Source organism: Pyrgilauda ruficollis, unplaced genomic scaffold, assembly GCF_017590135.1.
Source record: "Pyrgilauda ruficollis isolate IOZ18807 unplaced genomic scaffold, ASM1759013v1 scaffold157, whole genome shotgun sequence".
In the NCBI taxonomy this organism is placed as follows: domain Eukaryota; kingdom Metazoa; phylum Chordata; class Aves; order Passeriformes; family Passeridae; genus Pyrgilauda; species Pyrgilauda ruficollis.
In genome coordinates, this window is record NW_024514432.1 from 638570 (window position 1) to 666146 (window position 27577).

General features: G+C 50.7%; 1 protein-coding gene across 1 annotated transcript; it reads left to right on the top strand.

Moving 5' to 3' along the window:
* On the top strand, positions 1-27232 carry CRHR1 (corticotropin releasing hormone receptor 1). Its single transcript, XM_041461885.1, has 13 exons — positions 1-263; positions 8355-8439; positions 18324-18443; positions 19596-19681; positions 20638-20744; positions 21083-21203; positions 21679-21832; positions 22086-22146; positions 23471-23543; positions 24587-24672; positions 26066-26201; positions 26393-26434; positions 27092-27232. The coding sequence occupies exons 1-13, from the start codon at positions 222-224 to the stop codon at positions 27230-27232; spliced, it is 1254 nt and encodes a 417-aa protein (XP_041317819.1). The 5' UTR covers positions 1-221.
* Positions 27233-27577: the final 345 nt, after the last annotated feature.

The following is a 27577-nucleotide window of genomic DNA, read 5'->3' on the forward strand; positions in this document are numbered from 1 at the left end:
TGTAGCCCATCGCCAGGCGAGCTGGAAGGTGGGCAGCCGGAGGACCGGGGAGGTTATAAAAGGCAGGACGGGGACGCAGCCTCCGCGCAGCTCCGCGGGGACCAGCCAGGCTCCTTCGCTGCAAGCCCAGAGGATTCTCTCCCCGACGGCAGAAGCAGCCCAGCAGGAGCGGGGACGCTGCCAGCCATGCCTCGGGGAGCTGGGCGCAGGGGCAGCTGAGGATGGTGCCCGGCCTGCGTCCTGCCCCCCTCCTCCTCCTGCAGGTAAGATGCTTTAAGTCCTTTTCTCCCATAAGGGCCCTTCTGCCCCCTCCCCATCACCTCTGCGCCGTGCATCGCCCGCGTTCTCCTCGGTGACTTTTCAATTTCTTTGAAGGGAAAAGTAAAAAGAGAAACCACAACGCAAAGGGGTCTCGGGAGAATTCCTCCAGTCGAGGCACTGGGGCTTGGCAAGAGCTCGTGATGCTCAAAAACTATTGGGGAGGGGGGCTGAAGTGAGTGAAAGGATCATTTAAATGGGGAGAAATTGCAGTCAGGTCCTCCTGAGCTCAGCCCAGGGCTCCCAGTAGCTCGCAGCCTTGCACCTCCCAGTGAAACCAGCCGCCACCAGTTTCCCAGGCTGCTGGGAGGGGGTGGCCACTCTGGGGGTGTGATGGATGTGGACATTGCAAATGCAGAGCCCAGTTGTAGTCCCCATAATTAATTTTCTAAGGAACCCTCTCCTTTACTGCCCTGCACCTGCAAAGCACAAGACTTTCTCTCTAATTTGCTCGCTGTGGAACTGTAGCCACTGCTAATTTTGCAGCTCTGCACAATATGCAAATGCTTTGTCAGAAGCAATATTCCTCCTCCTTGAGGGCTCATCAAGGAGGGAAATGTTCACAGCCCAAAGCTTTTTTAAATCCCAAACCCTGGACAAACGAGATGAAGGGGTTTCCAGTGAAATCCTGAATTTTACTTAAACAAGCCTATAGTGGCAGTTAAACAAAATGATCAGGTTTTTGATAAAACCTCAGTGTCAAGGAGGGGAAAAAGAGCAAATCTGCCTGGCTGGCTGCAGAATGGTGTCTCAGTGGCCCAGCTGGGACCGCAGAGTTAAAACAGCAGGTAAAGTGGAGGGATAGCCCTCCCCATTGGCACCGTTATGGCTCATACCCTCCGGGCTGTGCACCCCACTATTCACCCCACTGTGCACCTCCCACATCAGCTGCATCTCTGGGCCAGGAAAGTTCTCACCTAAATGATGAGAAGAGCTGATGTGCACCAGGATACCCCCTGCCTAGTTGGTGCTGCTTCTAAAAACTCTTCTCCTGAGCAGCTGCTCTCTCTTATTGCGGCAACCCACTAACCCTGATTGATAGGATTTATGGGAGCTCTTTTGCTGTTACATTCCCTGGTTCAGGTTTTGTTTGGTTCTGATGCAAGAAATAAAGGTGAGACAGGGCAGGATCTTCTCCCTCAGCCCAGGTCCTTCTTGCCCAGTCTGTGGAGACAGCACAAACCCAGTGCAGTAGGGTCATGTTCTGGTGGGGACAGCCATATGAGCATGACAGCTCCTAATAACCTTGGTGAGCAAAAAGTGGTCCAAAAGAAGCCCAAAGGTGCTGAGACACAGCTCCCATCCTCTGTCAAAGCTCCTTAGGCTCAGGGGACTCTCTTGCCATCCCCAGGTGTTCCCCAAGGATATTCTCCTTGTGAAGGTGGAGCAACAAGTCCTCAAAAATCTTCCAGAGTTTGAGACAAAACCACCCCTGTGCTGGGGCTGGGACCAGGATGGGGGGGTCACAAAAACTAGACCAGACAAAGAGAAGCCTCTCCCAGCTGGCTTCAAAAAGAAACAGCCAATCTACAACCATCCCCCTCTTTGCAGTCAAGCTGTCTATTTTTCCTTATAAATACATGCATTCAAAACTCAGATGCTTTTCCAGAACAGTCCCAACCCTCTCCTGGGGACAGCATGGGCTAAAGGACGATGAAACCCCAGCTGTGAGTGCATCCCTGCAACCAGGTGTACCTGGATGCAGCAGCATCCTGCCTGTGAGTGCAGAGACCTGCAGCAGCCCAGCTCCAACCCAGAGCTCAGCAGGGACAAACCTCCCCTGCAGACAGTGGGTTGGCACAGTTGAGGGGTTGTTCCCCATGCACCTGGCTTGCACCTCCACTTTAGCATTGGTTTGCCCATGTTGCTTTACGAATAGACATCGCTCAGGAGGTTGGACAGACAGACTAGGAGACAAACTTGCTGCCAAGTGCTCCCTGGCACCCTGCAAGTCATTAAAACAAACGAAAAAAGTGATTCAAAATAAACCAGTCCACCTGCAGCTCTGTCAGGAGCCAATTACATTTCTGGGGCTGATAAAACTGCAAAAGAATTTCATGAAAAATCGGGGATTGATGATGAGGATGGGATAGTTTCCCCTCTCCTCTCACTTGATCACCTCCAGCAGCAATAAGCCCAAAAAACAGCCCCCGCCCCTTCCATGCTCAAATCCTTGCATAAGATGCAGTGCTGCAGTCGCAGGACGTGCTGACCCTGGGGATCTCTTCCAGTCCTCACTTTCCTTAAAAGCTGGAGTTGATTCAGTGTGTATGAAATCATCCCTGTGGTTTCGCATCTCCAGCAAAGAAGTGAATGGAAAAGGCACAGCCTGTTCCCAGAATAGCTGCACTGTCACCATAGGATGTATAGGAATACAATCAGAATATCCTGCACCACCAGCTCAACCCTGCCCTGAAATTCAGCTCTGCTCACCCAAAATCTTGCACAGGGTTAGCCTAGAAGTTCATTGTGAGTGACAAGCTCAAGCTGCAATTGAGTCTGCAGTGTTCAGAGAGGCTGCATCCATGACTTTGTCTGTGAGAACAGTTTTTGAACCCAAAGAAAGCACAAAGCAACCCCCAAATCACAGAGTTCCCTCACAAAGCAGAGCCCAGGAGCCATTGTCCGACACCCCAGAGCTGTCACTCAGGAGAGGGTGGCTCTTTCTGAAGATGGAATAACATACCCGGGGCCCATCTGTTGTTTTTCCTTTTTTCCCTAACTGCATTCTGAGCTATGAAGAGACCCTCCTTCTCTGCTTTATCTACAGTCACCCTCCTAGGAGCAGTCACCTCCATTCCAATGGCCAAGGGCAAAGTGTTTTGGTATTTTGCAGATCACAGTCCCTCTTCCACTCCGAAATCTGGACTGTCCTGGAAAAAGCAGTGGCAGATGCAGCTTTGGTGTGGCCAAACTTTCCTGAGCTGTGAATGTGAATAAACCAGAAAAAAAATTATGGGGAATTGAATTGTGCATGTTCAACCCTAAAAAGGTGATGGGTGAAGGAGCGGGTTTGGAGCAGTCAAGATGAGGGTTTTGGGACAGAGCTGGAGGGGAAAATGTCCAATCCCAAACTGAAAATATCTGTCAATGCACAGGAGTTCCACATGTACAATCTGCACAACAGTTCAATAAAATTGCCTTAGAAAAACAGCCCTCTCCAGGCTTGTGTCCATCACTCCAATTTTCCTCAGCAGCCTTTGCCCCTGCAAATCCAGATCCCATAGGAGCTGCATGGATTGCGTGCCCTTCTCCAGCTTGATGATGCCTTTAGCTTCCAACACCCAAATGCCATTAGTCATTTTTTCACCTGTCCCCAAAAATTCATGTCTCTCTTGACAGATAAATGAAATCAGAATTATTTATGGCAAGCAAGGGAGACCTGAGCTTAATCCAGGAAAACCTTTAATTGCTCATAAATCAGTTTTTACAGGGCATTCATTTAGTCCTGATTGATATTCTTTTGTTAGAATCTGCATCCAGCACACTTGGAGAGAGACTCCAAACAGAATAAACATTCTCACCAAAGCTCCTGTTTACACACCACAAGGACTGGCCCTCTAATACAGATAAATTAATAAACTCACAGATTTTAATGCCAGATGGAGGATGGAGATGTTCTCACTGCCTGCTCTCCCCATGAGTAACACTAGCCATGGAAAATCCCCACACGAGCGTTGCTTTAAGCCTTGTTCCATTGCCTGAGCTTTGCCTTGATGTCTCGATGATGGCAGGGCTTGGAATGGGGCTTTGGAAGAGAAATGAAGGAGCAGTGGGGGCTTGGTAGGGCAGCGAAGGGACTTGGAGGAACCCTGAGGTCATGGCTGGCAAAGCAAGCTACTGCCAGGTCTAAGACAAAGGTGTAAAGAGCATCCTTCATGGACCAGATGCTGCCTGGAGATTTCATTTGGAAATTGTTCCAAGCGAAAGCCCTCAAGGTGGAGCAGGTAAGAAGCTCCTGAGCTGCAGGAAACAGTGCCTGGAAGCCAGACGAGACAAAGGCAAAGAGATCCCCTGCAGTGAAGGCAGGAGACACAGGGGTTGGAGGCACCTCCAAGCACATTTGAGGGCAGCTCTTTCAGTCAGGCAGTTGCAGGCCACCTCCAGCCTCCAGCTGCAGTCCTGGCAGGATGTGCTGCTCCCTCCCCACTCCACTGATGCTGCTCTGCCATCTGAAGTTGGCATCGAGCTCTTTTAACACTCACTGTATTTAACACCCAAAGTCTGGCACCTTTTGCTGCAGGCTCAGAGCCAAGAATAGGCTCCATCCCAGCCTGATGCCCTGGGGAACCTCAGCAAAGGTCCAGGGCAGTAGCTGCTCAGCCCTTCCCTGCCCATGTATTCCAGGAGGTCTTTCCTCTTCCACACCAAGTGCTGTAGTGGGCAGCAAGCCCATCCAAGGCAGGGAGCAGAACTGATGGGTCAGAGAGGTCCCTACAGCAAGGACAACTCCAGAGTGGATGGTGTTGTCTCCCCTCCCAGGAAGGTCACAGAGGCCACCACTGTCCACTGCTCCCACTGCCCTCCCCAGCTCTGTGCAAAGCCCCTGTCTCCCACAGCTTCATCCCAGGCTTCAGTCCCGCTAATCGCTCAGCTTTCCAATTACAGCTCCTCCTCGGCACTGGACCTCCTAGATTGCTAATTAGGCTACAAGCCATCTATCTCGTGCTCAGAGCTGTCAGCCCTTCCTGCCGTGCAGATCCCCTTTTTTCTGAGGCAACATTATAGCGGGGGTGGGGGGGGACACATGCTTGTCTCTGGGTAGCACAGTGCAGGGGGGGATACTGCAGTTGGATGTGAATGTATTAATTAGTATCCATGGATTGCTTGAGAGAGCAAAAGCACCACAAGGGGACATTAATTTCTAATTGTTATTAATTGAATTTTTCTGCCAGGTCAGTGGCAGGTCACAGAGACTGACACCATGTGTGTGTGATTGTGCTGCTCACCCACACAGCAGCAGCCAGACTCCCAGTGATGATGAGCTGATGCTGTCCTAGTCCACGATGTTGCATCTCCTGACCAGGGGACCTGCCATCGTCACAGGCACAGGAACAGCTGGGTTTTTTTACAGCCCTGGCAATACCAGGACGTGGTTGGTGTGTCCAGATTGCAGAAATCTGTCCCATATGGTGCCGCACAGCTTGAGTGACCTGAGGCAAGTGGTCCTCAGTGCCTCAGTTTCCCCTCTGGGACAGCCCTGGCATGGTGGGTGGTGGGACACCAACCACCACAGATGTTTGCTCTGTGCGGGATGCAGGAAACATGGGAGCAGTGTCAGGGTTTTGTGTCTGAGCTGTGCAGTGAGGACTGGGGGGGCTGGTCCTGCTACAGAAAATGTGGGGATGAAAGGAAGGAGCTGGTGCTCCGTGAGATCCAAGACTAAACCAGAACGATCTCTGTGTATAAAACACGGATGTTACAGAGCCTGGAAGGGATCTGGGCAGATGCTGAGGCAGCAGCAGGGGAGACAATGGTGGCTCCTGATGGAGAAGAAGCTGCTGCCAGTGCGGGCACCCACGGGGTCCGTGCAGCTCCTGGCAGAACCATCATCCGTTTCTGTGGGAGCAGCTCCCCTGGCTAACTGGGAGCACTGTGCAAAGTGGCTGCTTCCAGAGGAGCAGATTGCCTTCCTTCCCGGACAGCTGAGAGCTCAGCTGAGGCTCTCCAGGATTTTGGCAGGCTGAGAGAGGTCACAGAGGTGTTCCTGCCTGCAGAGCGGGATCTGCCATAGCTGTGTGAAGGCAGGGTCGGGAGGGCGGAGGAACACGGCCCCTCTCTGGTCCAAGTACGACCCACTGCCGTGTCGGGGCTCTTGAGGTGAGCTTGGCTCCAGCCCGGCCAGGCTGGGCCCTGCTGGGCACCATGTGGCATCTTACAGAGCAGCAATGCTCTGGCAGCAATGCTCCTCAAGGACAGAGCTTTGACCTGTTCTCTCTGTAAAAGCACGGGGAGGAGTTGCACTAACCCACAAAGAGCAAAACAGATAAGACGGCAACCAGTAGTAAGAATTTTTTCACTGGGGCAAATTCCCCTGCAGCTGCCACCACCCCTGCTTATTCCCCTCAAAATGCTGACAGGAGTGGGACAAAACTCTGCCTCTATCAAGAGCTTTGGCCACACTGCAGAGCCTGGTAAAAAAACTCTTAGTATTAGTTGTGTTTTGGGGATCCTTTTTTCCTTTCTTTCTTTCTTCCTTCTGTAGCTGTTTCAGCTCATTTACAAAGCCTGCAAAGAGCCAGTGACTTCTCTATCCACACTCCTCTCTGGCTGTGGCTTGGTCCATGTGCTGTTCAGTGCCAAGACCTCTCCCTGTGTCTGGAAGGAGAATGGGCACTACCAGGCTGGAGCAGGCTGGGATTAGGAGAAACACATCCAATTAACACTTGAAAGCCTATTCAGATAGACAAACCATCCCAGACATCTTTTGGGCAGAACGCTTGTGTCCCATCTGCCAATGCCAAGAGCCAACAGGTGTGGTGGGTACCAGCTGTGGGCATCAACACAGAGGGGAGCAGACTCCCTACACCTTGATTCCTCCCCGTCTGGAGTCTGGGTGGTCTCAGCTTTCTGAAAGGAGACTCAGGAGGTGCTGGGCTTCTGTAGGACCAGCACCCAGGAGCTCCAAGCAGCTCTTGCACCAGGGCAGGATTGAGCTGCCGGATCCTCTGTGCCATCTGGAGCAGTCACAACAAGGCAGCTATTCTCTCCTCCATTTATACGTCTGCCTAACATCTCTCTTGCTGTCAAAACCAGCTTCCCAAGGCAGTAAACAGTTATTTGGAAAAGAGCAAGTGGGTGCTGAGCTTGTCTCTGTGTCTGAATAAATCCTGTTAATGCCTTGGTAAAGCATGAGGATGGCTGGGTATGCCAGCAAGGGCAGACAGTGTTTCTACGGCTCAAGGACAAGAGGAGGAATGTCTTCTCTGTGTTCAGAGCAGTTTGGGCGGTAAATGGCACGCAGGAAGGGGGGTCAGGCAGTAGGAATCAGCCTGGTTGATGGGGAAGGCAAAGGTTGTTGTCCCCAAGGAGCTGGGAGCTTGCCTGCAAGCAGGGGAGGTGCAGCCCTTCCTGCCTTCAGGCTCAGGGTTGTTTCCCAAGGGATCTGTATGTGATGTCTTTTGGGGCACAGCTCTGTCATTTAATCAGTGACTTTTCTCCAGGGGGTTTGGTCAGTTGCTGAAGGTGAAAGAAATGGAGTTGATCCTCATACACCATTAGTGCTGGTGGAGGAGAGGGGATGAGCCTGTGTCACCCTTTTCTACAAAATATCAGGTTCCCTCCTTCCCTCACCTGGCACCATGGTGACCTGTGAGACCAACACCACCATCCCTCTGCCATCTTTGCAATCCCTTCATCCTGGCAATTGCCTTTCTCACTTTTAGTTTCCCCAAACTCCTGCAAAGGCACAATAATTCAATAATCATTTTTCCAAAATAGCTCCTTGTGCAGAGTTTTAGCAGAGCTGGGTAAATCATGATCAGTGCTTTCCAACTCAATGGGAACGTTGGTGTTTGCTGACAATTCTCCTGAAAAAAAAACACTTCAGCCAGAGCTGGTTGTCTGTGGATCAGATCTCCTTAAGGATGTGTATGAACCTCTTCCCACTGACAGCTTACAAGGCTGTGATTTCAGTAAGGGATTGAAAATCCAGGCGTGGTGTCAGGCTCATCATGTTTCCCCTGTCTGCTCTCAGGATTGAAAGATGGTAAACCCAAAAGTGTTGATTAAAATGATAAATAGCAGAGGTTCCATGATTCATCAGGGGCTTCAGAAGGGCTTTCTGAGGGGGGTATTCAAGGCAGGAGAAGATCAATGGGTGGGGAACAGAGTGCAGTCCCCCAGCCTTCGGCTCAGATAAGCACAGTTTCCCTAGGAAGCCATCCTGTCAATGGTACATGTCCATTGTGCAAGCTTTGGGGTGGTACCCACCCAGACATGGGCAAGCTCAGATCTGACCCAAGGAGGCATTTGGGAATGGGGAAGCAGCATATTGCACATATAACCCCACCCCTGTCTGCTCTCTCCCCATCCAGGCATTTCTCCTCTGGGACAGCCAGGTTGCAGCCTCCATCCAGGAGCAGTACTGTGAGAGCCTGCCGCCTGTCACCAACCACACTGGTGAGTGTCCCCCAGCCCACCTGAGCCACCCCTGGGGATCCCGTGCTTGGAAGAGGGTGTCAGGGGTGTCTCTGGGCTCATCTGCTGCTGCATGGATCCTTTCTGGGGAGGTGGGACACTGCATCACAGCCTTGCACACTCCTTGCAGGGTGACAGTGGAGGCAGGTAGAAGGTGAACATTTCAGGAGATGAAAATAAAGAAAATAAATGTCTGTTGGGCAGAGGCAGAGATGGACAAAGAGACATCAGAGCTGGCTGCCTGTTCTATGCCATACCCAGGGACACCAGGACTTTGGCCCCTATGTCCACCCTCCTCTACCATCCCCCTGCCCAGGGATGATGACTGGTGGTTTTGACTTTTTGTGGAGACCACGTCACCAGTGCAGTGTGGCCACCATGGCTCGGAGCTCAGCCAGCTTTTGTCCCCCACCACTCCTACACAGGTGCCATTGAGCACTTTGGGAGGCCACCAGTCACGAAGAGCTTCTGGGGACACAGCTATGGCCAGGGCTGGCTCAGCCCTGATGGGCGGGAGCAGCAGGGTCATGGACAGCGCACTCCTACTCAACATTGTACATGGTTTGGTCCAATCAGGTCAGAGCTTGTGCCAAAAATGGCTTTTAGCCTATATTCAGGATGTGACTTGGATGTCACCTCAGCAGTGACAGGCCTGGTTCAGTGACAGCTTTTGGGGGAGGAGAAGTGTGAGAAGGAGTGGAGCTCACAGGGACAAGGAGAAAAGTCATCCCCAGCTCTGGGATGCTGCAGGGTTGATTTTCCGTGACTGAATGAGAATCAGAGCAGGCACCAAGAACTCTGTCAGGGTAATGGATGGCCACAGGACTGAGCACTGAGGAATGGCCATGGGGACCCAGAGCTGAGGGATGGCTGCCCACCACCCGTTAACAGCAGCATTAACAGCTCCTTTTTAACAAATCCTATCTTGGCACCAGTTGATCCAGTCTGGCCAAATCCAGGCTACCTTGCCCTGCAAGAAGCTTCCCAAGCCCACAAGGTGGAGGCAGAAAGCCAGGGCCTGTCCTTGGCCGTGTTAAGATGTGATAAATCCTGACCCAGGGCAGCAGGCAGGTCCCAGAGAATCCTCATGCCCAGCTCATGGCCTTTTCTGCCCACTGCTTGAACCTCCCAAGCTGGAGGGAGAGGTCAGAAAGGGGGGAGAATTTCTGCTGTGGTTTGCTGATTGATTGCCATGGAATCACCACCATCCTCAAGCACTGAGCACTGCTTTCTGCAAGGATTGGGCTTTGCTCAGTGGGGATTTATCCACATGATTACAAGCAGGATTTAGTGCACCTCAGTGTCCATCTCACTGGCAGAGGGGAGAACGTGAGGCTTCAGATTTGCAAATTGTCCATTTCTACACATGCAACCTGCAATTCCTGAGCAACTCATTTGGATGGGGCTGGCACATGTGAGAGCCATTTCCAGCTGGAGGGGGGGACTTAGAACAAGAGGCAGAAGGGAAACTAATTGTCTTATGTCTGCTTGGGAAGTGGAATTCAGCACCAGTCCTGGTCCTTGGGGTCCATTTAAGCCCTGCCTGATGGAGACAGCAATTCCTGTGGAGGGATATTTACTAAACTGGAAACTTTGATTTGAGCTATTTAACTTGAAGAGTTGTTAGGATGATGCTAATGAGAATTGCAGCAGGGCCCTGAGACTTAATTTGTTAATGTCTTCACAACCCTTGGGAAATGACACATTCTGACAACACAAGCCCAGCAGTCCCCCAGCGCATGGCTCGTCAGGAGATCTGCTGGGTGCATGCACAGGTACTGCCTCATGCCTGTGTGCAGCATCCCTCCTCCAAAACACGGCCCACCATGGGCTCTCCTCCTCTCCTGGGTCACCAGTCCCTTAATCTCTGTTTTAAAGATGATATGTAGCTGGACAGTGATGTCACCAGGGTGCCAGCACTCTCCAGGCATGTGCACTGAGCTGGAAAAGTCTCTGCCACAGCAGTGGTGTGGAGGGTGGAGGCACACAGGGGTAATGCTGTCCAGACTCAGGGGGTGCAGGTGGTGCAAACTCTCATCCCAGGACATGGAACACCTGAGCCTCACAGAGCTCTCCTGTCCTGCCCTCTTATTGTGGCAGCAGCTCACTGGCCACAGAGAGAAACACAACTTTCCCAGGCATCATTCTGGGAAAGGCTGTGAGAAGATCAGAGAAAAGGATGAGAAACAATTCTTATCTTAACTTGCGGCACCTGGTATTGTTAATATGTGGAATGTGTTATGGAGATTTGTTTACCATAGGGTGGTTTCTTAACTAGCCAATGGTGATGGACCAATTAGGTCCACCTGTAGCGAACTAGGGTATAAAAAAAGCAATGAGTTTCTTAATAAAGAATAATTGATTAGCCTTCTGTAAATGCATGTAGTCTATGCTAATTATTACCTGGCCGGGGGCCTCCTTGTGCTGACATCTTATCACCATGGTTTTACCCATCTTCCTTCAAGCCCCCAGTGCAGGGTGATATCCCTGGGAATTCAGGCCCATTGTGATGCTCCAACTTGATAGTCTAGGTATCCATCAAAAATTCCTGTCACTGAGCCCCTGATTTTAGCTGGGACTGGGACACAGGGGCACAGCTGAATACTCCATCAGAAAGCAGTGAAGCATCACAGTAGCAGTGAAGGAATATCAGGCTGGACTTGAGGTCAACATGGTGCATTCAGGAAATCAGGTCAGCTGCACCTCCAAACATCTGTAAGCCAGGAAAGTCTCAGATGAGGCTTGAAAAGGAACGCAGTGAGGATCAGCATCCCTTGTCTGGCACGGATAGGTGCTGTCCCAAAGGTTCCCAGCCCATGCACTGACTCAGACCACGGATTTCTCTTGCTGACAATTTCATCTCCCTACGGTCTGTGTGCAGCTGCTTCTTGCCCTGTTACAAAGTCCATCAGGGAGGGACAAGGTCATTTCATCCACCAGGGCAAAGCATTTCCTGCACCTGCAGAACTGTTTCCCTGGGGAGGGAAAGGAAGAATCTGAGAAGATGGGAAAGCCTCTTCCTAATTAATAATGAGGCTTTTCCAAAGGAGCTCAGCAGAAAGCTCTGAAGCAGAGCAAGCTCGGAGCACTCAAAGTTTTGCCATTCGTAGCTTTCAAGCCTGGATCAGCCCAAGGAGTTGCCACCCAGTTGCTCACATCCCACTCTGGTCCTGGCTGCATGATCCACTCCTTTAAGCTTGTTATCATGATGAATTCTTATCCTCAATCCTCTGTGTGTCTGTGTGTTCAGGAGAGAGAGGGGAGCACAGAAAATTCCTTGTCAGGAAAGAAATGTTTCATGCCAGTGCCAGTTCACCTAAAGCACAGAAAAATTACACAAAAGCTAAGCAGAAAAAAAAAAAGAAATGTCTGTGGGTTTTTAACTGAAAGCTTTTTCAAGGGGGAAAGGGAGTGTAGATTTGCATTAAATAAGGCAAATCTGATTGTTCCAGATACAGCACAATCCTTAGGCTAAGAAGCAGTGAGTGATGAGAACATATCCTTCACAGGCACTATCAGATAAGTTTGGTAACACCTTTCATAGCAGGTGACAATTTGACCAAGAGCCTTTCCACCCACTCCAGCTCAGTTCCCAAAGCGCTGACACTGCTCCAGCAGCCCACGTGCCACTGCTCTTTCATTCACTCACTGACTCCCCTGGGGCGAGTCTGGAATTTAAATTCATAAAGGTCAAATTAACATCAGCGACTCTTTTCAGTCTCATTGGCATCTCTCCCACCAAGGCAGAAATATTAATAAGGAGCTGAGCAAGGGTTAAAGATGCAGCAATGAGTCTAGGCAGGGACTTGAGGGAGAGACATGGTACTGGGTAGTTTTGGGAAACAAAACTCTCATTTACATGGAAAATCCTGGTGGATTTAAATATATACTAGTGTCAGAAAGGCCATTCTGCTCCATCATCTGGGAAACAGGAATGTCAACAGCAACTCACTAATATTCATAGATTTTACTGTAGTGGAAGAGGGAAGACGAAGAGGTTTTCCAGTAGGAAACTGTCCTGGCACATCCCAGTGTCAGTAGCAGCTACAGCAGTTAAACTGTACTTTGGACTGGATGCAGTGAAGTCACTGCCAGAGACTGTTCAGTTGTAGCCAAACTAGAAGGCTCTGCTGGGAAAACTGCCAGGGAAGGATTTTGATGTTTCACTCACCCACCACCAGATCCCAGCCAACCCCAGGGAATAAAGAACCTCCTGCCACAATTAGTTATAAAACAACTCCAAACACTCTGTGGTTCATGTCAGGAGAACAAGATAAGCCCCAAACACAACCCACTGCACTATATACATTATATACATATGTATACACACACACATATATATGCTGTAAATCTGTACATGGATCATCATAAGTGACAGATGCATCAGATACCAACAGCACAAGCTAGGTTTGGTGCCTTTTATTTATTCTTCTCCAGAGCAGCAGCAAAGACACGAGGGGATAGTCAGTGACGGTGAATAGCAACAAGTCAAAAATTCATTACAACGGCCCATAGCTATCATAATGTTTAATTAGCCTGGATAATTATTTTACATTGAGGATCATGGAACTTGAATGCTTGGGAGGATTGCTGGGGATTTTTTAAGGACTGGAGTCTTACAAAGGTAAATAGAAGCCCCCAGTGCCACTGAAAGCAGTGCTGGAGGTAGAGTTTAAGCAAGGATCTACTTTGAGGCAGACACAGCTGCTCCCAGCCATCCTGAGCACCGACCCCTGCTCACAGTGAAGTCAAACAGCTCCACCACCCCAATTTCTACCCCATGTTAATACAAATTGTCCCCCAGTGCCATTTCCTTCAATGCCTCAAGGCGCTACTCAAGCATTTAAGATCTGAGTGACCCTGCAGCTCGACCCAGCCACCCCTCCCTGGCACTTCAGCACCTGGAAGTAAAAGCATCCCCCAAAGGCCCCTGTTTTGGGGCAATAAGGCATGAAATGGGTCTTTCTTCTTCACCACTCTGCTGGAGCTGCCTGGGAGGGACAAAGAGATTTTTGTGCAATTTCGCAGTTGATGCATCAGACATCACAGAGAGTTGTATTTTGATTAGATGTTGAGATGAAGCCCTGATTGCCAAATGCAAATATTGCAGCAGAGACACTGGGGACACTCTCAGGAAGCCAGAGGCTGCAGGCAGCAGCGGCAATGCGGTCACAGAGGACATCAGGGCTGGATAGAGATAACTGTGGTTGAAGAAGAGCTCAGGACAGGTAGTGATATGAGTTAACAACTTTCACCTGTTAGACTCTTGAGACACCCTAGATAAATAACCCCATCATTCCCAGCCACGGGAATGAGCCTGTAGTTCAGATTTCCATAATCTTTCCTGCCTTTTGCATTGTAGAAGGGGACAGAGGTTTCACCCTTTCACCCCTCACAGTGTCTGTGCATAGCAGCAAACTGGGATGTTGTGTTGGTGCACAGTTCTGCCCAGTGTAAAGCAGGATGTGTTTACCAGCACAGTTATGTGTTTTGCTTTACTCCTCTTCAGAGCATCCCAGCAATGGCTTGATGGTATGATAATACTTCAGACCTCCTGAAACCAGCTCAAGAGCACTGTGGCCACACGTCTGGTACTGCTGGACCAGCATAAATATGCTCCATCGTCCATTTGGTCAAAATCTTTTGGCAGATTAGCTGGGAGTGGAGAGCTTTACCATACCAGGTGCCACACGGTTCCATGGCTTTAGCTCAGAGCCATCTTGAAGGTCTCTGAGAGTGGTGGGAGCAGGCTGGAGAAGGATGTTTTCTTGAAACAGATGGGATATTGCTACAGTTATCCTGAGATAGTTATTGTGATATAGTTGTCTCAGTGTAAGTCCCTGGACAGACACTTTTTTCTTCAGAAGAAGCTTTATATTGCTTCAGAGCAGCACAATGCAAAGGCAATGGGTGAGAAGGGATTGGAGCAACTTCCCCTGTGCCTCATTCCCTGCCTCAAAGTAGGACCTGCTCCTTCCTCCTCCAAACACCATGTTTCTGTGGGGAAAGAAGCCAAATTAGGGGAATTGAGTGCAGGTAGGAAATTCACTGACCTTTCGTGCTGTAAATCTGCAAAGACCAAACCTGTGCTGCCAATGGAGCTGAGAAGCCGGAGCACTCGTGTGCAGAATCTGGAGAATAGTTCCCCTGCAAACACGGATGGGCCATCGAGCAGGCAGGGAAGCATTCAGTACTGATACATACCATTTCCATGCTAAACAGTGCTCAATGCTGGGAGCCAGGTGCCACTCCAGGAGCTGGAGCAGGAAGTTGTGCTGGGCAAAAGGGATGTTGCCGCCCTCGTGGCACTCTTTGTCTTCACTGTTTTACTTATCACTTCCCCATCAGGAGAGGTTTTTTCTCTCTTTTCTGTATGCTGGAGAGAGCAGAAAGAGCAGCATCTGCTTTCTGCTGCTTTTCTTCATCAAGCCTTTCTCAGTGTGAGCCTGGGAAAAATATTACAGCCACCCACTGGATGAAAACCTGGTGGGACAGAGCTCAAATGCTGCCGGTGGCAGCACAGGGGTGAAGCACAGGGAGAGGTCCAGGAGCATCTGACAGCCTGGCTGAGCATCTCCTCATCTGACTGCAGCCCCAGACCCCAATGTCACCCCACAGCACCACCCTGACCCATGGAACGCGGAGGGCTGAGCTCCTGGTGATGCTGGTGCACCGTCCCTCTGGTGGGACTGGTGGGACCCACCGGGTTTGGTGTCTGGTGGGATTCTGTCATGCTCTAACGGGAGTGCCAAGCAGCATCCCACCAAGTGCCTTGGAGAAGGGTGGAGATATTAAATCCAGCCTCAAGCAGACATATCACAGAATGATGTACCTCTGTCTGGCTACATCATTTCCATGAGTCTCTCTGGGGTTGGTTATTAATGGCATTGCTGTGTGTTTGTTTTACTGGTGGAGAGTATCATCATTGTTGCTCTCTGGCCCTGCTGACTTTTAATTACTCACTCTTCCTGTTTGTCCTCCCTGGGCAATCTCTGCCTGTCCCCCAGAACAGACCCTGAAATGCAGGAGGGAAACTGAGGCAAAAGACTATGCAAAGAAAATGGAGCTTGTGCCCAGCCCTACCAGTCCCCATGAGGGGTTGTGATAGCTGCATGAGCTCCCATGGCCATTAGTACTGTGCAAGCCCCATTTTCCTGTGCTGCATTGTTCCAAGTGAAGCTTTTCCTGTTCCAGACATTCACGCAGCTTCTCACCTCAGTGGCTAACAGGAAGAGCACTTGCAATTTAACTTTCTCCTTAGTTCAAGTAATTACTGGTTGTTTTTTCCTTACAAGGATGAATGTTATCATAACATTTTTAATTGTGACCCTCTATTTCTCTGTCAAATTTGGGTCTAAACAACAAAGGAGCTCAATAAATTCAAATGGATGCAGAAAGACACAGACACACATGTGATAAAAGGCACCTTGTTTCCTACAAAACACAGGCTTAAAATAGTTAACATAAAGGGAAGGTTGCCACAGCAACCCTACACATTAGCAAAGCTAAAAACAAAGGTCATTGTTAAAATTAATTTCTCCCTACAAGCTATGGGAGGCAGAAGGTAACACTCACCATGCTCTGATGCTTCCCCAGCTCACATGCTTGGAAGCTGTTTTCCCTTGCTAAGATATTTGAAGACACCAAAAGCCCTGAAATTTTTTTTCTGAGAACAACACAAAATAACAAGGAGCCAATTTTTCAGATAATCGATGAAAACAGATATTTCTCTATAAAAACCTTCTTCTTCATCATCATCAACAGTATTTTGCTTTTTTTCCTTCGGTCATTCTTCAGCCAGCTCCATCCATAGGAATTTTTGGGAAAGGCGCTTGCACCCAAGGAGCTGTGAATTGGGGTGTTTTGTATTAGGAACTGGCAATTTCTGTCTCTGTACCAGCAGCACAAACATCTCTGGTACCCAGGAGTGTTTTGGAGTGAACTGTGCCTCTTCCAGCATCTCCTGCTCACCCATTTCCTGCTTATCTTAGATTATAGTATATAGATATTGTAGCCATTGTGCTTCCGACCTCGCTGTGAGATGAAGCAGGGACATATTTAGCTACGGTACATGTTGTTCTAAATATACACAAATTATACATTAAAAAGTCTGCAATCTGGCCTACCTAATGCCTACGTTAGCACACTTGGGTAGCTGGGAAAAACACACAAATCTTTGAAATCTAAAATAGCAGCAGCTTTGGAGTTTTCTACTCGGGAAAGACTGGAAGAGACCAACGGGAATGGCTGGGAAGGACATTTTGCAGCCAGGAGGTGTTTGGAGAGACTTAGAACCAGAATGGACTCACCACTGAGGAAGAGCAAGTCTGGCTTACTGCCTGTTGTGGGGCTGGATGCCAGCATCACAGCTGAAGGAAGGAGCAGGGCTGGGAAACCAGAGCCAGGGGACTTGGAAGCCCGGTCTAAAACTAGGTTTGTGCCAGAACTGAGCTTAGACAGTAGTTTACTGGCTTAGCCAGTAGTTTTAGACAGGACCAGAGTAACAGTTATTGGAGGATATGAGGTTACAGTTATTAAAGTAGTTAAGGCTTGTGCTCACCAGAAGACCCTGTGGGAAAGGCACTGATGCAGGCCCCACGGTGGAACTGCCTTGAGGGGAGAGAGGCAGTTATGAGTGAGGAGAGAGTCAGCTGAGTGACAGCTGGAAGTGAGGTTGTGATTGGCTGGAGGAATGCGTGGACAGTGTATGAGCGGGAGCTGATTGGCTGAAGGAATGCATGGACAGTGTAGGAGCAGGAAGCTGATTGGATGGTAGGATGCGTGGACAGTGTATGAGCAGGAAGCTGATTGGATGGTAGGATGCGTGGACAGCAGCATGGCAGCTGAACCAGTCAATGGGTGTGCTCTTTCTGTTAAGTTCTGTTAGGCCTCGGTTTGGTTTCAGTGTCGGGTTGAAATTAAAGGTATAAAAAGGAGCCGATTTTTAAAATAAGGCGTGTCTGTGTCCATTCCCACTGCTACAAGTCATGGCCATGATGATTCAACCAGCCCTTGCAAGCCTTGCTCGGGCCCCGTTTGGTGTCTGCCATGAGGGTTTTCTGGGGGCTGAGCTTGGGGTGACCCATCAGCTGATGCAGCAGCCCCAGCTCTCCAGGTTAACCCTTGTAAGAAAGGGGCCAGCAGACCAGCTCCTGTGAAAAGGCCTTTGTTAAAGACAGCTCTGGGTGTGAGCCCCAGGGGTCGCACACTGCCGCTGCTCCTGCTGGATGATGCTGAGGAGGAGGTGCACAGCTCTGTCTCCTGGCAGAGCAGGGGCTTCCGTCCTCACCGGAGTCCCCAGGAAGGCGCTTGCTGGCTCATGGTCTAGGAGTGTCATTTAGACTGAGTGCTGTAAAATTATGGTGACAGGACGGAACCCAGCACTAGCTGATGGCGTATGATTTTCTGCGGTTCTGCTGGGCTAGAATTACAGTTTTTACTTTTTTGTTGTATGCTGGTTTGTTGTTGTGGGGGTCTGAATTGCACCAAAGGCCCCTCATTTGCATGTGGTTCATGTGCAAGTTCTTTTGGGAGCAGTGGAAGTGGTCCCCGACAGAAAGGGCCATTCCATTCCAGAAAGGAATACAAATACAGGATCTGCAAAACACGTCTTAACTTATCAAGGGATATTAACACTTAACAATGACAACAAAAGGTAAGTTTAGAATTTCAACATTTAACATTCAATAGCAAACTAACATTTTAATTAAGAGCTTATCAACACTTGATATTCAATAATAAACTAACACCTTAATCAAGAGTTCGTCTTTGGGGTTTTATTCTTTATATTCTGACCTTTCAACAGCCTGGAAGTGGCCCATGGTGGCCCACAAACCTGTGCTAACACCGTGCACTTTTCCTTGCAGGTCCCCAGTGCAACGCCTCAGTGGACCTGATCGGCACGTGCTGGCCCCGGAGCGCGGTGGGACAGCTGGTGGCCCGGCCCTGCCCCGAGTACTTCTATGGCGTGCGGTACAACACCACCAGTAAGAGGGGCAGCACTGCTGGGACACGGCGGGCGAGGGTTCTGGACACGAGTGACACTGCACCTCTGGGCACAAAGCTCATCAGCCATAAAGAAAACAGTGCCAAAGGCCAGATTTCAGGGAGGGTCGTTTCAGAGAAGCAGCTTTATAAGCAGGTCCTGGGAGGAGGAGAGGGCTGATGTCCCCATCTTGGGGACACAGGCAGAGAAGTAATCCTGCCCTGCCCTTGGAGGTGGTACAGGGGCCTGAAGCTTCCAGCTGAGCAAAGACTGGGGGACTTTGAACGTCCTCCCCTCCTGGCGCAGGTGGTTGCACTGTCACTGCCAGGGACGTGCTGGGAGTAGAGGATGTAGTGATATGAAAAGTGCCCAAAGTCGTTCCTAGCATAAGGCTGAGTTTCTGAGCACCCAAGTGCTGCTTTTGATGAAAGAAATACCTTGCTTCTCACAAAAAACATAGATTTTTCCACCCTGCACAGTCTTGCAGCCATGGAGGATGGCACAGACACACAGCTTCTTCTTTGTGGTGCCTCCTGTGCCGCTGTGGGAGCCTCTCTGCATTCATCACAACTTGAGCCTGTCTCTGAGCCCTTCCCACCCCATCACCCTGATGAGGCTCACAGCCTCCTGTTAATGGTAGCTCGGTCTCACCCCAGTGCTGGCATTGCCCCACTGCTGACACCAATGACAGACTCTCTGGGGTGCCTGGGCCATTCCTTCCCAGTCAGCCTTGACACCTCCTGTCCTTGCTGGGAGGCAAAAAAGCTCCTAATTCAGGGAGAGAAATGAAACTTCGTGCTGCCGTCGCAGCAGAGAGCCTGGGCTGGCACATGATCACCCCAGCAAAGAGCAGAGTGAAAGAGAAGAAGAACTGGCGCTGCTTCCACTGCATCCCTGTGTGTGGTGAGGAGGTGTTGGGGTCCCCCAGTGCCAAGGGCAGAGCTGGTGCAGACCCAAAGCCATTGAGTGGGTCTGAAATATTCCAAGGATTTTGGTTCTGCAGTTGTGACCAAGGCAGTAGCTGAGCTGCCTTCAAAGCAGAAGATGCCAGACCTGGCCTGATGCCAATGCCCTGAATTAGTGACAGTCAGGTCACATGCCTGTGCCTATCCCCATGCTCTGTTAACCCTTGAATGGGCATCCTCTCTTTCAGATAATGGGTACAGGGAATGCCTTGCGAACGGGAGCTGGGCAGCACGTGTCAACTACTCCCAGTGCCAGGAGATCCTCAGTGAAGAGGTAGGAGCTTGGAAGTCCCTGGGCTCTTGGCAGGAGGGTGAGAGACAGATGATGGAATTTTGAAAGGCATCCAGGCCAGGAATGGCCCATGGGAGCTGAGGGCTGAGCATGCAGCAGCATTCCAGTGATAATGTTGCACGTGGCAATTATGACCCCTTCTGGATTTGCATTTTTATTCCCCATCAGAAATAAAGCCATGCCTGTTTCCATCCCCATTAAAAATCCAAGAGGATTGGCAGGGTGAGGTCCCCAGGGTCTCTGGGTACAAATCACCCTGTCACTTTCCTGCAGCTCCCTCCTGACCATCAGTGAAAACCCCATCCTTCCCTGCTGGCAATGAAATAAAGGAGATATTTAGGAAGCTGAAAGAGATACAAAAATGGGGATCAAGCCCCTGAGTAGGTCAAGCCCCCAGTTGAAGCAGAGGAGAAGAGATATGAGTTATTCATTTGCAGTTGATATCAACTCTGGTATTTAACATGGTGATATCTCTTGCCAGGAATGTTTTTTTCACTCACTTAATTGCTTATTTACCCATTGGATGAGTGCCTAACAGCAGGAGTGATCAATTAATTCAATTATCACTCACACTTTCCTGTGCCCAAATTCATCCTAGCCTGTCAGTTGCCCCCAGGGCAATGGGGGATGAACTGAGATAAGATTCCAGTGAGCTCAACTGAGTTCCAGCAGGGTTTCCCCAGAGGAGGGGTTGGGATGTCACAGCATTGAGCTGCTCTGGTACAAGTGAGATGTGAAACCAGGCTGGTGCCTCTCCTCCCCACATGAACCCCATCTCCTTCCATTCCCACTGTCCTGTCCCAGGGTGAGCTCCAATTGCTTCCTGAAAAAGGGCCCAGAATTTGAGGTGCAGCTGCCAAGGTGATGTGGTGGAGGAGGTGGGTTTGTGCTAGTACCAGGGCTGCTGTTGACCCTCTGCCCATCTCCCCCACTCCCAGAAGAAGAGCAAGCTGCACTACCACATCGCTGTCATCATCAACTACCTGGGCCACTGTGTTTCGCTGGGGGCTCTCCTCGTGGCCTTTGTCCTCTTCATGCGCCTGCGGTGAGTGACAAACCTGCTGCCCTGCTCCTGTAAGGCCATCTCAGGCAGGGATGGACCCAGCTCCTGTGCTTTGCCATCTACTCTGCCATTGCCCTCCAGGCTGGAGGGATCATGCCTATCTCAGGGTTCTTTTTCTTTTGCTGATTTTTTAAAGCATCTAGTTATGGAGGCAGAGGGTCCTTCTTGGTGCCTTCCACCTCCTGGTCTTCCTGCCCACCTCACCCAGGGCTTGGTCCCAGCAGGTCACCCTTGAGGTCCCAACAGAGACACTCAGCTCCACAAACAGCACTGTCCCCAGTCCCCCTGCTCTGATGCTGCCTTGTTCCACCCCTCTCCAGGAGCATCCGGTGCCTGAGAAACATCATCCACTGGAACCTGATCACAGCCTTCATCCTACGCAACGCCACTTGGTTTGTGGTGCAGCTCACCATGAACCCAGAGGTGCACGAGAGCAATGTGGTAGGTGCAGCTCTTCCAGGCTGAGCCCAGTCCTGAGCAGTTGCGGGGTGTGAGGCCCTGGAGATCACAGAAACACAAAGTGGTTTGGGTCTGAAGGTACCTTAAGGATTATTTTGTTCCAACCCCACTGCTATGGGACACCTTCACTATCCCAGGTTGCTCCAAGCCCCATCCAACCTGGCCTTGGACACTTCCAGGGATGGAGCAGCCACAGCTTCTCTGGGTAGCCTGTTCCAGGGCCTCACCACCTTGCCAGGGAAGAATTTCTTCCCTAAGCCTACTCTCTTTCAGTTTGAAGTCTAACATGTGCCTACAAAAGCAACTTCAGAGAACAAATAGGGCTGGCTGGTGGCTGGCAGGCACCCCATGTGTATGAGAAGCATGGGTTTGATTGCTCTGCCGGGGTCTGTGCTGCTCCATGCATTGATTGCACCACTGTGACACAGAACTCGACAGGCTCCACATCTCCTGACAGGTTTGGTGCCGCTTGGTCACTGCTGCCTACAATTACTTCCATGTCACCAACTTTTTCTGGATGTTCGGCGAGGGTTGCTACCTGCACACGGCCATCGTGCTCACGTACTCCACGGACAAGCTCCGCAAGTGGATGTTCATCTGCATCGGCTGGTGTGAGTGCCAGGCCTCCCCTCACCCTGCACTGCCCAGGGTTCAGTGATGGGTGATGCCCCTCCAGCCTCTGCTCTAGTTCTTGCACACAAAGCTGCAAAAAGGGTGCCAGAAGCAGGAGGATGGGATTTGCATGGACACCTCATCTCACTGGGTGGTTTGTGTGTGGTGGTTTGCATGTGAGAAAACCCCTGTTACGGTGTGGTTTTGTGGTGACCTTGCACCTCTGAGACTCACCTGTGTGTTCCCCTGCAGGTATCCCCTTTCCCATCATCGTTGCCTGGGCCATTGGGAAGCTCTACTACGACAATGAGAAGTGAGCCTGATTGCTCTTATCCTCTGTTCTTTCTATCCCAAATCCTCAGGGATCAGTTGTGTCAGGAATTCTGTCAGGGAGGAAAAAAAGGATAATGTTCTTCCATTCTTTCTTTTATCCCATCTTTCACATCTCTGCAGCACAAGCCCTGCCCCTGCTGGTTTCTCCTCAAAAGGCAAATGTGATTTTTAAGGGGGAAAATATATTATACCAGATTTCCTACAATAGGTTTGCTAAAGGGAGCTGGGATTTAACCAGGAGAGATCTAAATTACCCCCACCTGAGCCATTTTCACAAACACCTGCTGATGAAAGACTTAACAGGTACCTGAGAGTTTATCCCAGAGTGGGAAGTTGAAAGGAGCCCGTTGAGATGAATGGCAGCTTGTTCTGTTTTCCAGAGGTAGTTTTCCCTGCTGACTGCAGAAGTCCTGTGCTACTCACATAGACACCTACTGAACAACCCTGACAAGGTGCTCCCAGGACAGGGCTACACCTGAGTGAACTCCTGCAGGGTTTGCTGAGGACAGAGCTGGCCCAGACCTGTGTGTGAGGTTATGGAGAATCATGGAATATCCTGAGCTGGAAGGAACCCACAAGGAACATCGAGTTTGAGTCCTGGCTCTGCAGAGACACCCCAACAATCCCACCCTGTGCATCCCTGAGAGCATTGCCCAGAAGCTCCTGGAGCTCTGGCAGCCTCGGGGCTGTAACCATTTCCTGGGGAGCCTGTTCAGTGCCCAAGAACCCTCTGGGGGAAGAACTTTTCCTGATATCCATCCCAAATTCCCCTGTGACACAACCTCAGGCCATTTCCTTGGGTCCTGCCCCTGTCACAGGGAGCAGAGATGGGGGCTGCCCCCGAGGAGGAGCTGCAGCCCTTGATGAAGTCTAAACTCAGTCACCTCTGCCCCAGCTGAACATTCCAAGTGTCCTCAGTTGCTTCTGATGTGGCTCCTCCAGACTGCTTCCCATCTTCATGTCCCTCCTTTGAATGATCTCTAATGGCTTCAGATCTTTCTTACATTGTTGTGCCCAAAACTGCCCCCAGGGTGCGAGGTGAGGCTGCCCCCATGCAGAACAGAGTGGGGACAGTCACCTCCTTTGTGAGGAGGGTGTCCCTGCTTGTCCTGCAATAACCAGCTCCCACATCCATATGCCCACACACACCTCCTTTTACTGAGTTCCCAGGGAAGCTATTTCACAATGGCTGCAGCAGTTTGAGTTTTAGTGCTTTCACCTCACAGACAGTGACTTACAGAGACTGTGCAAGGACAAGAGTCTATCCAGGTCACTCCCATGTCAGGCTTGTCCTTGCCTTGCAGGTGCTGGTTTGGGAAGCGAGCAGGTGTTTATACTGACTACATTTACCAAGGCCCCATGATCCTGGTGCTTCTGGTAAGAGCAAAGTGACCTTTTGTGTGCTAAATAGAGTCCTTCTGTGTGCAGGTGGGTCACAGCTGCTTCTGTACAGGGTATTGTCCCCTCCTTTAGCTTCACTCTGCTGGGGCTGTTCTGCTGTCCCACAGCAGCACTGCCCCTCACCCAAACTTCTCCTTGAGCAATTTTGGGTTTGGGGTGGGCTGCAGGGGGAGCCTGAAAACCTCACTCTGACAGGGGTGTCCCATCAGCAGACTCCAACATGCATCAGAAGGTCCCTCCATCCCTGCCATGGCACTGTTGGGGTGTGGGTGGATGCTTTGCCAAGCATTTGCAGAAGCCTGGGATCCTTGACTCCATTACCTGATCCTGATTCCATTTCTCTGTTCCTGGTCCCCAGCTGAGTAGCTGTGCTTGATCCAAGGGTCACATGGATGGGGCTTTGTCTTTTGGGAGTGGACAAAGAAGAGCAGAGGTGGCAGGTCACAATCCTCTGTTTGCAGAGGGAAAGCCATGCACAAAGTCCCAAAACTATTCCTTCCTCCTTGCACAATGGTGAGAAAACTCAAGGGAGTAAAAATCACTGGCATGATGGAATAATTGATCCTGCTTCCCATTTCTTAGCCCATTAGGCAGCCAGGCCACTACTAATTCCTGTCAATGGTGCTCAGCTCCAAAGACTCCTTCCCCTTCCCTCGTTAGCGATTCAGCAGCCAAGAGAGCGACCAGGCAGACCCTGGATGTGATGGCAGCCACTCTACCTTAGATTCTTCCTCTCCCTCTGCTTTTTCACCTTCAGCCATTTCTCTAGCACTTGTCCTTCCTTGGCAATCTCCTGGCATGCCCTGCTGCCCTGATCTCCTGACCAAACTCCTAAATTGTATTATTCAAGTGTTTTTTCAAAAGGAAGACATCCTCTCATGGTGCATGGAAGGAAGTAGATCAGGTTCAAGAGGAAATATTCCCATTTCCCCTGGCTCCCCCTTCCCTCCCCCATTTCAGAGGAAATGGGAGGAAATACTGAGGGAGCAGACACTAACCAGTGACCCTGTTTCTCCCAGATCAACTTCATCTTTCTGTTCAACATTGTCCGAATCCTCATGACTAAGCTCCGAGCTTCAACCACATCAGAGACAATCCAGTACAGGTAAGAGCATGAGTGACCCTTCCAGAAGTCAGCCTAGGAACTGGGCTCTCTCATGATTACTGGGGATGGGAACAGCCCCATTAGCCAGGTAGTAAGGGGATGGGAGCATGGAGAGACACCTAAGAGCATCTCAAATGCTCTTTGGAGGTGCATGGTCATTAAATCTGGCCAGGGAGAGCCTTGTGATGTAGAGTGTGGATGGCTGTTTCTGCCTTTGAAGTGAACTCTTGGGATTTGAGTCTCTTTGCAAAAGCCTGTTCTGGTGGGACCTGATGAGCTCTCCAGGCTGGGAGCTGCAAATCCTGGCATGGAGGTGAGAATTAAATCACTGCTTGACAGAAAAGCAAAAGCTGAGGAAGCTGATGAATCGATGCCACCCCCACACCTCCTTGTAAAGAAGATAGTACTCCCAACAGCACAAGGCAGGAAGATTTAACCCCTCCTTGCCTGTTGGGGAATATTTTGCAGTAAGAGGTGCATGGTCAGAGTAGCTTCCCAGAGTACCTGGAATAGAAGACACTTTGGGCTTCATCATTACCTCTGTCTGGATCATTTTGTGGGCAGGAATTGGGGAATCTCACTGTGTGCCAGGTCAAGAGAAGCTGTTTTGAGGTGGAGGGTGGCTTTTTCAGCTGAGAAAGGAAAAATTCTGGTTCTATTATTGGGAAAGCTACACCAGTGAATGTGCTGTACTGTAGTTTTCCAGCTCCTAACCTTGGTTCCCTTCAGCTCCTCCATGTCAACAGCTCATTTGTATCAGGGACTGTTCTCTCCTCTAAATCAGAGATGCAAAACAGGTCCCAGACTCCCTCCCCGCCCAGCTCAGACCCTCAAGGGATGACCATCTACTGTTGGAATATGTCCATTTACAGGGTTTTTAAGCAAAAAGTGACGACTTGGCATTGTTCTTGTCCCCTGATCCAAAGGAATGAGGTGCCAAGCCCAAATCCTTCCCACACTCTCTGTAGCAGCACTGACTTTTCACAAACTGTACTTGTAATCTCATCAAAATATCAAATTAATTACCTGAGATAAGGTTTTCACAAACTTGTGTTGAAGGGTGTGAATTATTATACTCTCCTTAATTCCTTTTTAATTGAGCTGTAGATCAGCCAAGCAATCACTCTATGCCAGCTCAAGGTCAGGCCTCTGCTCTCCATGGCCCTTTTCTGGGTGGAGAAGCAGAGCAAGGGCCCAGTGCTCAAACCAGCCCCGTCCCTTGGGAGCTGCACTGGAAAACAGCCCAACTTGGCTCCATCCTCCCCTAGTCACTGGTTTTCAGGTCCCATCCCAGCAGACCAGTCCAAGCCATGCTGCTGCTGGGAGTGGGATGGGCAGAGTCCTTGTGCCCAGGGCTGCACTGCAGCAGCTCAGGTCCCTGTTTTCTCCCTAGGAAAGCAGTCAAGGCTACACTGGTGCTGCTGCCCTTGCTGGGGATCACCTACATGCTGTTCTTTGTCAACCCTGGGGAGGATGAGATCTCCAGGATAGTCTTCATCTACTTCAACTCCTTTCTGGAGTCTTTCCAGGTAATGGTCCTCCACACTGGCTTCCATCCCAGTCCTCTCACCAAGGGATGTGGAGGAGCCCATCCTGGCTGATGCCTCATCCTGCTTCTGCCCCCTTCTGAAACCAGATATGCCCAAACCCCTGAGCTGTTCCAAAGCCCCTGGCTCAGGGGTACCTGTTTGCTGTGACTCTGCTGCTTGTCTCCTTCCAGGGCTTCTTCGTCTCTGTCTTCTACTGCTTCCTGAACAGTGAGGTGAGCGCAATGGGCTGGGGTTTTTTTTGGGGGGTCTACACCCTTCCTTGCAAGCAGACAAGTTCAGCATGAGGGTCTGCTGCTGCACAGGGCTTGGAGGGTGCTGGTCCCTAATTCCCCATCTGAAGCTCTTTGGTGATTGGAGTTGGTGCTTCACCTCCAGCCCCAGGTACATCTACAGCCCCAGATTTTGCCCAGACAAGAAAGGCTGCTGTCTGTCTCCTCCTCTGGAGGAGGAAAATCCACCTCCAAGAACAGATGCTCTCATGGTGCACCTGTGTGAATTGGTGCAGCATCGCCCAGGGTCCTCCCCATCCCAGGGAAATCCTTCCCCAGGATGAGCCCCATACACATGTGGATTGCACATGGATGAGGATATCTCCCAGGCTCTGACCCAAAACACAAACAGCAGAAAGCAAAGGACCTGAGAGTAGAAGGGAATCCTGGGGCCAGATATTTGGGCAGCTCTTTCCTCTGCCTCCTCCAAATGCTCCCACACCTTTGTTGACTCAGGAAAGTTTACCCTGCATGAACCTGTTTTGTTAGCAAATCACATCTCATTAATCCATTTTGGCTGGAGGACTGAGGAGAAGGATGGCTGGTGCCTCTGAACAGCCTCTGTGTGATGACCAAATGTTCCTCTTTGATCTCGCCCAGGTGCGATCGGCCGTACGGAAGCGGTGGCACCGGTGGCAGGACAAGCACTCCATCCGTGCCCGCGTGGCGAGGGCCATGTCCATCCCCACCTCCCCGACCCGTGTCAGCTTCCACAGCATCAAGCAATCCACGGCTGTCTGAGCCGGCAGCGAGAGGCCGCAGCGGGAGCCGACGTCCCCACTGTGGGGAGCCCCTGGGAGGGGGGCACGGCACAAGACCAGCTCCTGCCGGTGGCCCTGGCCCCACAAGGGGAGCATGAACTCGCTTGGTCGTGGGACACCTGCACAGCGCCTGCCCCATGTGCTGGGCAGGCCTGGAGGACAGGACAGCTGAGACGCTGCATTGTCATCTCCCTGGCAGCTGTGTGACCTGCTGGCATGGCAGAAAGAGCCAGAAGGACCTGGAGAGGTTGCAGCAGCTTTCTGCCAGCTCCATCCTGGGCATGATGTCTCGGGGTTTGGGCATGACTTATTGGGTTTGTCCGCT